The sequence below is a fragment of the Mchenga conophoros genome, linkage group LG17 (genome assembly GCF_057382185.1).
Source record: "Mchenga conophoros isolate Kocher_MC1m ecotype Shallow Benthic linkage group LG17, M_conophoros_male_GT1.1, whole genome shotgun sequence".
In the NCBI taxonomy this organism is placed as follows: domain Eukaryota; kingdom Metazoa; phylum Chordata; class Actinopteri; order Cichliformes; family Cichlidae; genus Mchenga; species Mchenga conophoros.
This window is the reverse complement of record NC_140542.1, coordinates 18,357,082-18,369,257: the sequence shown is the minus strand read 5'-3', so window position 1 is coordinate 18,369,257 and position 12,176 is coordinate 18,357,082. Positions and strand designations below refer to the sequence as shown.

The following is a 12,176-nucleotide window of genomic DNA, read 5'->3' as shown; positions in this document are numbered from 1 at the left end:
GGTACATCTTTCACTATCTTACAATGCTGTGATTGCAGACATTTCCCAACTCTCTGTGAATGGTACTCATGGTCAATGAGTACCATTGATCAACGGGCTTTGATCAACGGGCTTCGATCAGTGGTTATGGATCAATGATAATGAGAATTTGCATATTAATGATCAAGGAACTGACCTCACAGCCCACCGTTCATTCAGTGGGCTAGTTTCAGTTATCGTGCAAATGTACTGTTTATAATGCTGGGGAAACCCACAGTCAGCTGAGACTGAAGAAGTCACTTGAATGAGTGATGAAACGTTTCTCCCACTGACAAAGCTACGTCCAGATGAACAGAATCAACCTTTTGGGGAACATAAAATGCCGTTATTTAAACAGTATATAAAGATGATTAATTTTATCTCCCCTGCAGATTTATTCATACCAATCGAAATGTTCTGGAGAATACTCAGGATTTTATGCAGCCCGGTTGCCGTATTTGTAGTTTTACGAAAGTTTATTTTGGATAATGATTCAGGAAGTTTAGTGACAAGCCTTCAAAACAAAAGCAGAATCTACACAAAGCAACATAATGCATGCGTACATATAAATAAAAAATATAAATACATGCATCTAATTTAATAAAAGTTGTTATTTTGAAAAGTTGGGCCTTTTTACGGCATAATACATTTATTCTAACAGAATTATTACGATTTTTTTTAAAAAAAACTTTGGTTTATAAACTTTTGATTTGAGTGCCCTCGACGTGTTGTATTATGAAAATCCATCCCGGAAGCGGTGTGTGCGTGTTTTGGGGCGCTGCAGGTTTGTGTGTTTACAGAGAAGCACATGAAGAGTCGTGGATGTCTTCTCGGTAGTTCACGGTGTGAGTGTTCTTCTGTTTGACTTCCAGCTTTCAGGACTACAAACGCTCCTTAACCCGGTTAGTTAACACTAACCCGCGCTAAGCAGCAGCAGCGTCAGTGAAACGTTAGCTAACGATAAGACTGCGGAAACGAAAACGAAACGTTTGTTTTCACGCAGCTCTTTACATATTTTTCTACCTCACAGAGAACCAACGACGCTCTGAAATCAGCGCAAAATGAACGAAAATCCTCTAAATGTGACGTTTTAGCGGTAAAGCGGAGCTAAAGCTGCTAAGAAATTTCAAAACGTCATTAGTGACTCATCAAAAGTTAAATTTGGCAGATTTGTAATGAGGTTTCGTACTTAATGAGCTAAAGTTTACTGTGAGGTTTGGATTTGAATCAGAGTCACTTTGTGCACAGTAAAAATCACGTGATACTTTTTTAATATGTGCACAGATTAAATTAATGTTAGTTAAAGTTCATTAGATATTACGTCACTGTTCACTGATGATCTGATTTAGCAGCTGGAATCTTTTCACCAGACTCCATTCACTTTTTATCTGTTTTTAGTGAAATTTGACAACATATTTTTATGAGAAACACAAATACAATAAGAAACGAAAAATAAGAACCTGATAACAAAAAATGAAATAGATTAATACATACTAAAGAAATGAATACAATTACATACAAAAATAATAATTATTAGTAAAAATTAGAAATGAAACAATTAAACATTAATAGAAAGATGATTAAAATAAAGAAAAAATATAATAATAATAATAATGTCTGTGAAGGTTCTCAGAACTGAAGAAGCTTCTCGGATGAGAGGTGAAACCTCTTCAAGTAACTTAAAGAAGTCCAGACTCTTTTCTTTGCAAGCTCCTTTGAATAATAATAATAATAATAATAATAATAATAATAATAATAATAAAGGAATAAAACAAAGTTGCATATAAATAAAATATTAAATACAACATGGAAATAAAATTATATGAAAAATCAGACTGCGTGATATAAAATCCAAACATGTGAATACAGTTCTGTTAAGAGCATCATGGCCCTCTGCAGTCTGTGCATTACTTAGTGTGAGTCCTCTTCCTGTGTCTGTGTGTGAGCAGCATCATGAAGCTGCGAGTTCGAATCAACAGGCAGACCAGCCGGGTGGAGTTACTTGGAGAAGATCCCAGTTTGAAAGAGCTCAGAGATCACATCCAGGAGATGCTGTTGTCCTCACATGGACTCAGGTCGGTGCTGCACATGTCTAACTCTGTAATCTGAGTTGTGGTTTATAAAGTTTCAGTTATTTGACTCCCTACTTGCGCTTCAGTTCAGACACAGAGTTTGGTTTGTCTCTGAACGGCTCCAAGCTGCTCACGGACACTGCTCAGACTTTGGCATCCTGCGGCATCGTGTCCGGAGATTTGATCTGTGTCCATCTGCCTCAGTCTGAAGCCACAGCTGCCGCCGGTTCAACCAGCTCAGCCTCGTCTACAAGCTCCACCTACACGGCAGCCAAGAGCTCTGCAAACCAGAGGCAAAGCCAGCAGACCCCCATCATGGCCTCCACTCAGGTATGATGTTCACCTCCAGCAGGTTGTTCAGGTGGGCTGGATAGGTGTGTGAGACATATCGAGCCTGTTTCCAGTCCATGTGTGGGAGGTCAGTCTACACAGACTGTAGACTGCCTCGGCCAGAGATCAGAAACAGGCCCAAAAAGCATCCACATACTTCTGGCTTCAGTGCACAGTTTCTGTTTTACTTTCTCGTGTTTTTATGAGCTGAATTATAACATAAAATAATTCGCAAATACAGACACACCACAGAGCACACAGCAAGGGTTAAAGCTGGTTTAAAGGGCCACACCCCCCTCACAGCTTCTCTTCTGTGGATCCACACGAGGACACACTTAATTTCACATCATCCAACACTGATGACACTCTGACTCATCTCAGTTTGCATCAGCAGCATCAGACTGAAAGTGTTTAGGTGAACCAGCTGTGCCTCTGAAACCTGAGATGTTTTGTTTGGAGCTGGACGAATTCATAGGTTCAAAAGCTTTCTCACCTGATACTTACAAGCTTTCAGGGAACTTTGGATTAAAGAACAGTTAAAAGTCATGGGCGTGCCAGCCTTCATCGTGGAAGCACCGGCTCTCTCGCAGTAGTAGAAATCTTCACATCTGGAAAGCTGCAGGAGTCTAACGGAGCATTTTCAGACACATCCTCAGCTTCACATCACCAGACACATTTTTAAATAGCGAAGTCTCAGTCAGCCTGAGAAGCATTTATATATTTGGTGCTTGGGGCGCTTTTAAATCCTTACAGATGTGCGTCTCATGAACAGCTGGAGAGAAAAACAAAGTTCTGCAAAGGTTTAAAAGGATGAGCTTTACCCATTGCAGGAGATGGTCTCCAGTGTTACTGGTGCCAAAAAATAAAAACAAACTCACTGGAAGAGCATAGTGGGCGTTAAATCTGTGTAATGGTTTGATGGTATTTTAAAATTCCCTATCATTCTGAAAATGAAGACAAACACTGATTTATAATCGTACGGTGTTCCACAAGGTTCCCATCCAGGCCCCTTGCTGTTTGTCTTTTACAGTTGTCACCACAAGTATTTGAAAACTGACAGAGCCTTGGTAGTTTAGCCTCGTGGGTCATCACAGAATATTTCATATCAAACAATAAGACTTTGAGCTTTAACTCGAGAAGACAACAAAGTGTTGCGTTGACTGTTCAGGAATTTCAGCCAATTACAGTCCTGCATTTTCAAAGGCTGGTCAGCAGAGGCATCATTGTTCACATACTTATGGATCTGACTGTGTTTTGATGTTTGTGGTCAGCTGTAACATTAAAGGAGATCAGCCTTGACCTGTTTATGGCAGGTTGTTGTTTTTGATGTTGTTCATGTCTGTTTTATATTTTAAGTTATTATAACAAAGAAACAACAGCAGATTATTTTAGCCTGTGCCGCGTCACTCATCAGACCTGACGATGGGGCGTAGACGTGCCCAAGCTCACAGTTTTGTTGTTGGTAAACAGCCGAGCAGCAGCAGCAGTGTCAGTGGGGCTGCCGGTCCTGCAGTCCTTTCAGAGTCCCAGCCGTCCTGTGAGATGCTGGATTCTGAATCTTCAGCCTCCATCTGGGAGCCAATGCTGTGCAGTGAGGCCGAGGAGGGTCAGGCACCACTCTCTCTGGAGCTCCTGTACCACACGGCCCAGCCAACAAGTCCCAATGATGCCATCATGGTGGCCGGACATCTCCTGATGCTCGAGACTGGGTTCATTGCTCAGGTGAGGCGAGGGGGACAGGTTAATATCCTGCTGAGTAAACAGGTGAAGGCAGACGCTTTGAGTAAGTGTGTGCGCCTCCACAGGGCACCGAGCTGAAGCCCGGTGAGATGCCTGCTGGATGGAGGTGTGCAGGTGGAGTCTACAAGCTGCAGTACACTCATCCTCTGTGTGAGAGCAGCCTGGCCTCGGTGGTGGCTGTGTGCATGGGCCCAATGCTCGTCATGAACAGTGAGTCCTCTTTAAATGGGCTGAATTTATTTTTCTTTGACCTTTTAGTGTTCAACTCCCACTGTGTTTCTGACCTTTTTCTTCTTCATGCAGCGACTCTGAAGGTTACAGAAACGGTCGACACTGTCCGCAAACTATGTCTGAATGCATCCAGCTACATGACCAATGAGTGGCCAGGTAAAGCTGTGATTGGTTGGCATAACGCCACCAGCACAGGAGCGTCTTTGATTAATTTTCTGTGTCTGATGTTGTTCAGGAGGAAGTGCTGCAGCAGCATTTAAAGACCTCAGCAAACTGTCCCGACTCTTCAAAGACCAGCTGGCGTACCCACTGATCGCCACCGCCAGAGAAGGTAACGCCCCCTCTCAGATGAGTCACAACATGTTGGTGCTGACATCATCCAGTTCATCAGCTTTAATCAGAGAAAACCTCAGAGAAGTTAAATTGCTGTGAACATTAGCCATGTTACAGCTTTTAGTGAGTTTAAGAAAGATTTTATTTAAATCGATGTTCAATTTCATTAAAATTAAAATGTAAAACTCAAAATCCCACTCATAAAAAACATACAGGGCAAAGAGAATTATATTAACCAATCAAAATCTTAATGAAAGTTATTTAAAGTTATACAAAATTAAAAGATTACTCCTTGAATTTGCAGCTTTATTATAAATTTTAAGACATTTTGACATGTAATTAAAGCGTCTCTTAAACTGTTCACTTGCATTATGTAAGGGGATTACATTATTAAATAACTTCACCATAAATTAGCAGTAAGTGCCTCTAAAAGTCAAATTTATTCTGTATTTTATCACCTAGGGCAGGGGTGTCAAACTCCAGACCTCGGGGGCCGGTGTCCTGCAGGTTTTAGATCTCACCCAGGGTCAACACACCTGAAACAAATGATTAGTTCATTACCAGGCCTCTGGAGAACTTCAAGACATGTTGAGGAGGTCATTTAGTGATTTACATCAGCTGTGTTGGATCAAGGACACATCTAAAACCTGCAGGACATCTGCCCTCGAGGCCTGGAGTTCGACACCTGTGACCTACGGTGTTCCCCAGGGTTCCAGTTTAGGTCCTCTGGTGTTTGACTTCTATGTGCTTCGAACTGAGAAGATTAGCAGCTTTAAAAGTTACATGTAGATGACACTCAATTTTACGTTTCTTATGATCAAAACATATTTTGATCGAAATCCCATTTTATCAACTACATCATCTTATTTAAATACCAAAGAACAAATAACTTTTATTTGTAGTAAAAAAGTGTTGGATAAAGAACTTATATGAGTGTCCATGAAAGGTTTCATCCCAACCTTTGAAGCCATGAGTTTAAAAAAAAAAAAAAAAAAGGATTACAGATTATTTTGCCATCTTAAATTCGTTTTTTACTTTCAGACTTGAGTTCATACAGAGTTTCCTTTTCTAGTTTTTCTTTTCACACAAACTCATTTGTTTTGTAATAAACTATTTCATGTTAATATCCCGAAGAATTCTAGTAAAATCTGTCCCGAAACATTTGGGAAGCTGCTTTAGAGGAACAGCTTGTTTGACTCATATGAGCTTGAGTCGCGTTTTCATTGATGATGTTTCTCTGTAAGCAGATGCTAACGTGCTAACATGCTAATGTCTGGTACTGACAGTCTGTGATGTGTTTCAGCGATGGCTCTCCCCGTGGCGTTCGGTCTGCCTGCTCTTCCTCCGGAGCTGCTCCTCCGAGTCCTCCGCCTGCTCGACGTTCGCTCTGTGGTCAGACTGTCGGCGGTAAGCCGGCACTTCAACGTCGCCACAGCAGACTCGTCGCTGTGGAGACACCTGTACCGCCGCGACTTCGCAGGTGGAAAAAGAGTCCCTAAAACTATTTCATTTATTTTTACAATTATTTCTGCAAATTTCTCTAACTATGGGTCAAATGTTCCACTGACACTGTTTAAATGTTCTTTTTCATGTGCTTTTTAGATGTTCTTGATTTTTTTTCTATTTTTCACCCTTAGAACACCCTTAACTTATTAAAACCTGTTATAATGTCTTAATTTACTTATTAATTAAATAATTTTCAGTGAAGTTTTAAACAGCTTACTCTACATTAAATATTAGAATCTGAATAAGATAATTTAAATGACAGCATTAAAAAAGAAAATAACATTTAAAAAATGTAAAAACAAATCAGTCATTATTTTCTCCACAAATAAGCAGAAATTGTGGGGGAAACACCTGAATGTCCACCGTGTTTAAGATAGTTTTTAGAAATAAATAAACTAAAAAGTATCAAAATATTTTCTAAATTTACACAGATTTGAAGTTGTGAAATGAGTCAATTAAATTTATTGATTGATTCATTGTGATTGTCCAGTTTTTCAACAAAATCATTATAATTAAAGTGACTGATTGTGTTTGCCGTTTTTCAGATTCAGGCTCAGGCAGATCCAGAGACACAGACTGGAAAGAGGTGAGAAACACACTTCATCAAAGTAAATAACTAAAGAACTGTAAACTCTTAAAACCTCCTAATGTGTCGTTTTTAATATGAATATTTTAAGGTAATAATAAATTAGACTAATGTGGGGCAGATTGATGATAGCTCGCAGAATTTAAGCTTTAATGTGATTTGTTGTTGATTTTTTTTTTTTGGGATTTTTTGTGTAAATAATTTAATTTGTTTTTATTTGTTTTCCAGCTCTACAAAAAGTCGTACAAGTTTCGCTCTGAACTTCGAAACGCTGCCCCGACCCGCCCCCGCCCCCTCCTGCCTTTCCATCCAGGAGACATCTTCCACCCCATCCCCTACCCTCACTTCCCCCCGGTGCCGGGCATCATCGGTGGAGAATACGATCAGCGACCAAACCTGCCCCACGGCCTACTCCCCCGCCCCCGCTACGACCCCATAGGCCCGCTCGCAGACCCGCACAGACGACCTCGCCACGACTTCCACAGAATCCGACCAACAGGAGGGCGACCTTCAGACATCCGACGAGGATTCATCTGATCACTCCGTCACTGATCACATATCAATGACACAACTTCCTGTTTGACTCCGGGTTGACAAAAATTCATTTTCACAATAAAATCAGAATTTAAAACATTCTGTCTGGGAATCATTTATAACCTCACAACTGAACAAAATCTTTAAATCCTTTTATTCCACAAAGACAAAAAAGTAAACATTTTAATTTAAAGTTATAATTTTATGTGACAGCCATTTATTTATGGGTTAAACATCAAACAGAAGAAGTTTGAAAAATGTCAATTAAAAAATGCAATCTACAGGGTGGGCCATTTATATGGATACACCGTAATAACATGGGAATGGTTGGTGATATTAAAGTCCTGTCTGTGGCACATTAGTATATGTGAGGGGGCAAACTCCTCAAGATGGGTGGTGACCATGGTGGCCATTTAGAAGTCGGCCATCTTGGATACAACTTTTGTTTTTTCAATAGGAAGAGGGTCATGTGACACATCAAACTTATTGGTAATGTCACAAGAAAAACAATGGTGTGCTTGGTTTCAACGTAACTTTATTCTTTCATGAGTTATTTACAAGTTTCTGACCACTTACAAAATGTGTTCACTGTGCTGCCCATTGTGTTGGATTGTCAATGCAACCCTCTTCTCCCACTCTTCACACACTGATGGCAACACCGCAGGAGAAATGCCAGCACAGGGATCCAGTATCCATAGTTTCAGGTGCTGCACATCTCGTATCTTCACACCATAGACAATTGCCTTCAGATGACCCCAAAGATAAAAGTCTAAGGGGGTCAGATCGGGAGACTTTGGGGGCCATTCAACTGGCCCACGACGACCAATCCACTTTCCAGGAAACTGTTCATCTAGGAATGCTCGGACCTGGCACCCATAATGTGGTGGTGCACCATCTTGCTGGAAAAACTCAGGGAACGTGCCAGCTTCAGTGCATAAAGAGGGAAACACATCATCATGTAGCAATTTCAAATATCCAGTGACCTTGAGGTTTCCATTGATGAAGAATGGACCCACTATCGTTGTACCCCATATACCACACCAACCCATCACTTTTGTTGGTCCAACAGTCTTGGAGGGATCCATCCAATGTGGGTTAGTGTCAGACCAATAGCGGTGGTTTTGTTTGTTAACTTCACCATTCACATAAAAGTTTGCCTCATCACTGAACAAAATCTTCTGCGTGAACTGAGGGTCCTGTTCCAATTTTTGTTTTGCCCATTCTGCAAATTCTGTGCGCCGATCTGGGTCATCCTCATTGAGATGCTGCAGTAGCTGGAGTTTGTAAGGGTGCCATTTGTGAGTAGCTAATATGCACCGAAGGGATGTTCGACTAATGCCACTCTCCAGTGACATGCGGCGAGTGCTACGCTGTGGGCTCTTGCTGAATGAAGCTAGGACAGCCACTGATGTTTCTTCATTAGTGACAGTTTTCTTGCAAATCCAACACTGAACCAGTTTCACAAAACTTAGCAAGCAGTTTGCTAACTGTAGCATGGGAGATGGGTGGTCTCGTAGGGTGTCTTGCATTGAAATCTGCTGCAATGACCCGGTTACTGTGTTCACCAGATATCAACACAATTTCGATCCGCTCCTCACGTGTTAACCTCTTCGACATGTCAATGGCTGTGAACAAAGAGAAACTTGGAAATAACTCATATATTCTTATAGTAGTATGTAAAATTATTGCTATAGGTTGTAGTATTATTATATCCTTATAGTTATTTTATATCCCTATATTTAAATAATGTTTTCATATCTGTAACACAAAATTATCAGTAGAAAACATGAGATTTTACTTTACAATGTTCTTTAAATCTTTATTTTTGTCTAAAAAGTTTATTCATAAACTTTATTATTAATTAAATGATTCATGTCAAAAATATATAATGATATTAAACGAGTAAGTACAAAAATGAAATATTAATTTCATTAGTTTCCAATATTTTTAACACGCTTATCCCTCTACTGCATAGCGTTGCCCTGAGGCAACAAACCACATTTTCATGCCTCACACTGGGCCTTCAAAAAAACATTTTTTTTTTTTGTCAAATAATGCGACAACTTTCCAATAAAAGGATGAGTTGAAGGTGGTGTGACTTTCATTTTTTTTGGGGGGGGGGGGGGCTGCATTACATGAGAGACATCTCCATTAGAAGGTAAGATAAAGATCACTATTTTACATCATTATAGTAATAATAATAATAATAATAATAATAATAATAATAATAATAGTAATAATAATAATAATGGTTTGCATTTATATAGCGCTTTAGTGAAATAAATGTATATAAAAAACACTTGTATGTGCATGAATATGTTAAGAAGTATATTTGATTGTTTGTTCTACTTTTTAAAATTTATTTATACAGTAAAACTGTTAATTTTCATTCTTTGCCTCAAGGCAACACTGTGGAGTTAGCCTAATTTTTTTCAGGCAAAATAATGCATATGTGTGTAGAGATGTGTTTGTGTGAATTTATAGGATCATAGTCACTGTTTTTTACTTTACAATCTACTGATAATTACAGGACATGGACGTAAAAACCTTTTATGCAAGGAAACCAAGGGAATGTGCAGTTAGGGACATTCCCTCAGAAAGTGAGGACAGTGAGCTTTCAGGGAGTGACAGGGAAGTGGAGGAGTGGATCCCTGAATCAGGTTTGAGGGACACTTAGGAGCTCAGGGGTCAGTTGGTAAAGTAATTGTGTGTGTGTGTGTGTGTGTGTGTGTGTGTGTGTGTGTGTGTGTGTGTGTGTGTGTGTGTGTATGTGTATTACTTATTGTTGTGGGGACACAAATCTGTTTACACACTCACATTGTGATGTCTCGCCTACTTTATGGGGACAAATGGCAAGGTAGGGTGAAGGCTTGAGTCAGGTTTAGGGTAAGGTTAGGGTTAGGTTCAGGCAGGTAGTTGTGATGGGTCAGGATAAGTCTCCAGGAAGTGAATGGAAGTTAATGGAAAGTGATGGAAACACAACATGTGTGTGTGTGTGTGTGTGTGTGTATGTGTGTGCGCGCAGGCGTGTATGGGGTTAGGATCAAATGTCGGATGTATTTTGGTGGTTTATTGTTCTGTGAAATGTTTACATTGTTTATTTGTTGTTTGATTATTGGTTCATCCTTGTTGTACTAATAAAACTTATTATAGAATAACTTCGTTTTGACTACCCTTGTCGCACAATGTTGCCTTGAAGCAACAAACCAATATCTGTTTGGGGGGGGGGGGGGGGGGGGGGGGGGGTGTCAAACTTTATGATTGATATATTATTAGGGACCCTAAAGCTCCCCCAAAATACGGTGAAATATTTTTTTCCCCCACAAAATTAAATAGTCATGCAATAGAGGGTTTTAATAAATCCCTTTGAAAAGTATTTATTATTTATCTACAGTACAAGAAAAAAAGTCATTTATTTTCGTTATATATTTTATTTTATTCAATTATTTATTTACGTTCCGCGACTTTATCTCGTAAAACAATGACGTAATCCTTTGTCTTGAACAAAGGGTGTATTTGTTTACATGCACTGCTTTGTCCGGCGCTGAGGTCTGGTTTCTGTGTGCGGGGTTTGCTGCGGGACGACGCTGATGTTTTGCAGAATTCCGTGACTGTCACAAACTGGGACCTGATCGCGCCTTCAGTGAAATTCAAAGGTTCATTTCTCAGGCTTGAAGCCGTTAGTGAACTGAAGCTGAAATATGACCAGATGATTTATGACGACTCACAGAGACGCAGATTTTCAGTGTTTTACACTCGAATTGCTCTCCTTTCTCTTTGCCGGCCAGCAGGGCGGGGACTGTCTTCGCATTACAAACAACAGTAACAAGGGTGTGTTTGATTTATTAACTGCTGAGCCCCGGAGGATTGTAGACCAGCGACATCCTGCAGGACCAAAGGGATTGTTTCCCTTTTTTATTAAGTTCCATATACATCAATATTTCTTCAGTTGTAATACAAAAAAAAAGGAAAAGAAAATCAAATCAAAATCTGATGATTTTTTTTTGTGTTTTTTTGTTTTGTTAAACAAACAGGGCAGGAACCTTCAAATACATCATCGTTCTCAGTCACTACTGCAAAGCAACTCATTTACAATAGCTTATTACTTTCAGTAGGTTATAGAAGTTTAACCAAGCAGACTATCGATGTCCAGATAATTAGTACTTAAACGATCTTTCATGCCACATCAGACTAAACAATGAGTGGAAATGGGAGAAAAAACATTGCTCCCCCTTCTCATTTAATTTAGTTTTGAAGTTTAGATTCAATAAACTTATATAAATGTTTAAATTAAAAGAAAAAAATGCAGTCTTTATTTAATTATTTTATTTCTCATATATTTCATTTTCAGCTCCCAGTTTAATAAGAAAATTATCTTGAACCGTTTCCTTAATGTCATAACTGGAATTTTCTGTTGCAATTTAAAATTCATCTAATAGTTTTTAGTTCTTATCAAAATTTATACTTTATAAACTTCGTTTTATAATTTTTCAAAAATATATATTTTAATTTAACTTTGTATCTTAAATATTTCTTGTTTTCTTTATTGAATTTTTTTTTCTTGAATCTGATTTAATATTTTTAAAAGCTTGTGTTTTATATTTTAACTTTTTCTTTTACATTTGTCGGTCATTTGGAACAAATTTAATAACACCTCAATGCACCCTGTCACTTTTGTATACCACGACATATGAATGAATACATCCTTTTGTATTCATTTATTTTCTATATTTATCTTTATCTTTATACCTCTATATCTATCTATTTATCTTAATATTTATCCATCAATATCTATTTTTCTACACTAATTTTATTGAAGTGCTTGA

General features: G+C 38.9%; 1 protein-coding gene across 2 annotated transcripts; it reads left to right on the top strand.

The window, feature by feature from the left end:
* Positions 1-748: 748 nt before the first annotated feature.
* Positions 749-7,447, top strand: fbxo7 (F-box protein 7). Of its 2 annotated transcripts, none has more exons than XM_085252590.1 (10): positions 749-863; positions 1,968-2,093; positions 2,177-2,420; positions 3,891-4,142; positions 4,226-4,370; positions 4,464-4,547; positions 4,627-4,722; positions 6,028-6,204; positions 6,776-6,816; positions 7,045-7,447. In XM_085252590.1, the coding sequence occupies exons 2-10, from the start codon at positions 1,972-1,974 to the stop codon at positions 7,351-7,353; spliced, it is 1,470 nt and encodes a 489-aa protein (XP_085108716.1). In that variant the 5' UTR covers positions 749-863; positions 1,968-1,971; the 3' UTR covers positions 7,354-7,447. The 2 variants fall into 2 exon arrangements, with proteins under 2 accessions (XP_085108716.1, XP_085108717.1); XM_085252591.1 differs by having other exon boundaries at positions 782-920.
* Positions 7,448-12,176: the final 4,729 nt, after the last annotated feature.

Bases quoted from the DNA above. Each gene is read 5' to 3' on its own strand.
- fbxo7 (XM_085252590.1), top strand. From the start codon at position 1,972: ATGAAGCTGCGAGTTCGAATCAACAGGCAGACCAGCCGGGTGGAGTTA. The intron at 2,421-3,890 runs GTATGATGTTCA...GTTGGTAAACAG, and splicing joins CCATCATGGCCTCCACTCAG to CCGAGCAGCAGCAGCAGTGT. The intron at 4,143-4,225 runs GTGAGGCGAGGG...GCGCCTCCACAG, and splicing joins AGACTGGGTTCATTGCTCAG to GGCACCGAGCTGAAGCCCGG.